Source organism: Scyliorhinus canicula, unplaced genomic scaffold, assembly GCF_902713615.1.
Source record: "Scyliorhinus canicula unplaced genomic scaffold, sScyCan1.1, whole genome shotgun sequence".
Lineage (NCBI taxonomy): Eukaryota > Metazoa > Chordata > Chondrichthyes > Carcharhiniformes > Scyliorhinidae > Scyliorhinus > Scyliorhinus canicula.
The window spans coordinates 98,097-100,851 of record NW_024055429.1 but is presented as its reverse complement, the minus strand read 5'-3'; the positions used below and the strand labels follow the sequence as shown (position 1 = coordinate 100,851).

At 47.8% G+C, this 2,755-nt stretch overlaps 1 protein-coding gene across 1 annotated transcript; it reads right to left on the bottom strand.

Moving 5' to 3' along the window:
• Nucleotides 1–273: 273 nt before the first annotated feature.
• On the bottom strand, nucleotides 274–1,814 carry LOC119959375 (gastrula zinc finger protein XlCGF26.1-like; the record flags this gene model as incomplete). The annotated part of the gene is made up of 1 exon (XM_038787673.1): nucleotides 274–1,814. A coding segment is annotated over exon 1 (1,179 nt), but the record flags the coding sequence as incomplete, so codon positions are not given.
• Between the last annotated feature and the right edge of the window lie 941 nt (nucleotides 1,815–2,755).

Genomic DNA, 2,755 nt, shown 5'->3' with positions numbered 1-2,755 from the left:
TCTTCAACCAGAGAGTGGTGAGTCTGTGGAATTTGTTACCACAGGAAATAGTTGAGGCCAATACATTGTATGTTTTCAGGAAACAGTTAGATATAGCACTTAGGGTTAAGGGAATCAGAGGATATGGACGGAAAGTGGGATTAGCTATTGAGTTGGATGATAAGCCATGATCATAATGAATGGCAGAGCAGGTGCCAAGGGCAAAATGGTCTCTTCCTGCTCCTATTATCTATGTAAACCCTTCCCACACTAAGAACAGGTGAATGGTTTCTCCCGAGTGTGAACTTGCTGGTGTCTCCGAAGGTTGGATGAATGAATGAATCCCTTCCCACACTGAGAGCAGGTGAATGGCCTCTCCCCAGTGTGAACTCGCTGATGTCTCTGCAGACTGGATAACCAAGTGAATCCCTTCCCACACAGAGAGCAGGTGAATGGTCTCTCCCCAGTGTGAACTCGCTGGTGTGACTGCAGGTTGGATGAATGAATGAATCCCTCCCCACACTGAGGGCAGGTGAATGGCCTCTCCCCAGTGTGAACTCGTTGGTGTGTCTGCAGGTTGGTTAACTGTGTGAATCCCTTCCCACACTGAGAGCAGGTGAATGGCCTCTCCCCAGTGTGAACTCGCTGGTGTGTCTGCAGACTGGATAACTGAGTGAATCCCTTCCCACACTGAGAGCAGGTGAATGGTCTCTCCCCTGTGTGAATTCGCTGATGTCTCCGCAGGATGAATAGAGCACGGAATCCCTTCCCACACTGAGAGCAGGTGAATGGCCTCTCCCCAGTGTGAACTCGCTGGTGTGTCTGCAGACTGGATAACTGAGTGAATCCCTTCCCACACTGAGAGCAGGTGAATGGTCTCTCCCCAGTGTGAATTCGCTGATGTCTCAGCAAGGTGGATGAATCAATGAATCCCTTCCCACACTGAGAGCAGGTGAATGGCCTCTCCCCAGCGTGAACTCTCTGATGTCTCTGCAGGGTGGATAACTGCGTGAATCCCTTCCCACACTGACAGCAGGTGAATGGCCTCTCCCCAGTGTGAATTTGCTGATGTTTCCACAGGTTGCATGAATTAATGAATCTCTTCCCACACTGAGAGCAGATGAATGGCCTTTCCCCAGTGTGAACTCGCTGATGTCTCCGCAGGGTGGATAAATCAATGAATCCCTTCCCACACTGAGAGCAGGTGAACGGCCTCTCCCCAGTGTGAACTCGCTGGTGCGTCTGCAGACTGGATAACTGAGTGAATCCCTTCCCACACACGGAGCAGGTGAATAGTCTCTCCCCAGTGTGAATTTGCTGATGTCTCTGCAGGCTGGATAACTGAGTGAATCCCTGCCCACACTGAGAGCAGGTGAACGGCCTATCCCCAATGTGACTGCGTCGATGAGTCTCCAGCTCTGATGGGACTCTGTATCCCTTCCCAGAGTCCCCACATATCGATGGTTTTTCCATATTTTGGGTCTCCTCGTGTCTCTCCAGGTTGGACAATCAGTGGAAGCCTTATCTGCTCACAGAAGGTGTGCACCTTGTCTCCTCACTGTGAATGGTGTGATGTTTTTTCAGGCTGTGTAACTGGTTTAAGCTCTTTCCACAGTCAGCTCACTGGAACACTCTCACTGGGGTGTGTGTTGTGTGGGTCTCGGTGCTTTTCTAGTCACGCTCACATTTAAATCTTTTGAAGTAGACAGATTGGACAAACATTTCTCCTTCTCGCCGATGATATTCAGAGCCCGATGATATTCAGATCAGAAGGAATCGAGTGAGTTTGTCACATCGAGACGTGATGTTTGAGATTTCTGTCAATAATTCCTCCTCTTCCAATATCCTTTAAAAACAATTTACAAAAGTCATCAGTCAGTACAGGATAGAAATTCAGAGCTGACAATTCGAGTTCCTCTCTCGTTCTCCAAAAGCTGTAAATCTCCATCCCACTCTCCCTCCATTCTCACTCTGCTGTATCTAATATTCACCCTCCCAATTCTCCTGAAGGTGCTGATTCATGCTGATTGACAGATCCAAGCTTAGCTCACTGCTTCCTGACCAGGACACAGAGATTAGAATCGGAGCAAAGATGACTGGAAATCTATAACGTAGCTACAGTCTTGTATTACAAGACAAGAAATAATAATACATTTACTTTATTACAAACTGTAAATAATATATCCAATCTGTACCATGTAACAACACTAGACATATCTCTGTCCATTATTAATTTAATCATCCTTAAATGTCAGCCATCTCCTGGGGAACCCATCCCTTTAATTGTGAACATTAGGAACTTAAGGAACTTTTTTGAAATAAATTTACAGTAATTAATGTGCAATTTAGCATGGCGAATCCGTCTGCCCTGTACATCTTTGGGTTGTGGAGCTGAGACCCTTGCAGAAACACGGAGAATGTGCAAACTCCACATGGACAGTGACCCGGGGCCGGGATCGAACTCGGGTCCTTGGCGCCGTGAGGCAGCAGTGCTAAGCACCATGCTTTTTGTCAGTCAAATAAATGTGTCAACCTGTTAAGGCAATATTGTTCAAACTTTTTTTTCCGGGAACCCATTTTTACAACCGGCCAACCTTCGGGATCCAACCCGGCCGATCTTCGTGAGCTACACCGGCCGACCTTCGCAGCCGAAGCCGGCTGACCTTCGTGACCCACTATTTCCTCTTATCTTGTTTGCTGCTGACAACATGGAGGAATCGCAATCGCGCCCAAAGCACGTGATGTCAATGTTCAGTGACCCAACACGGGTCGCGCC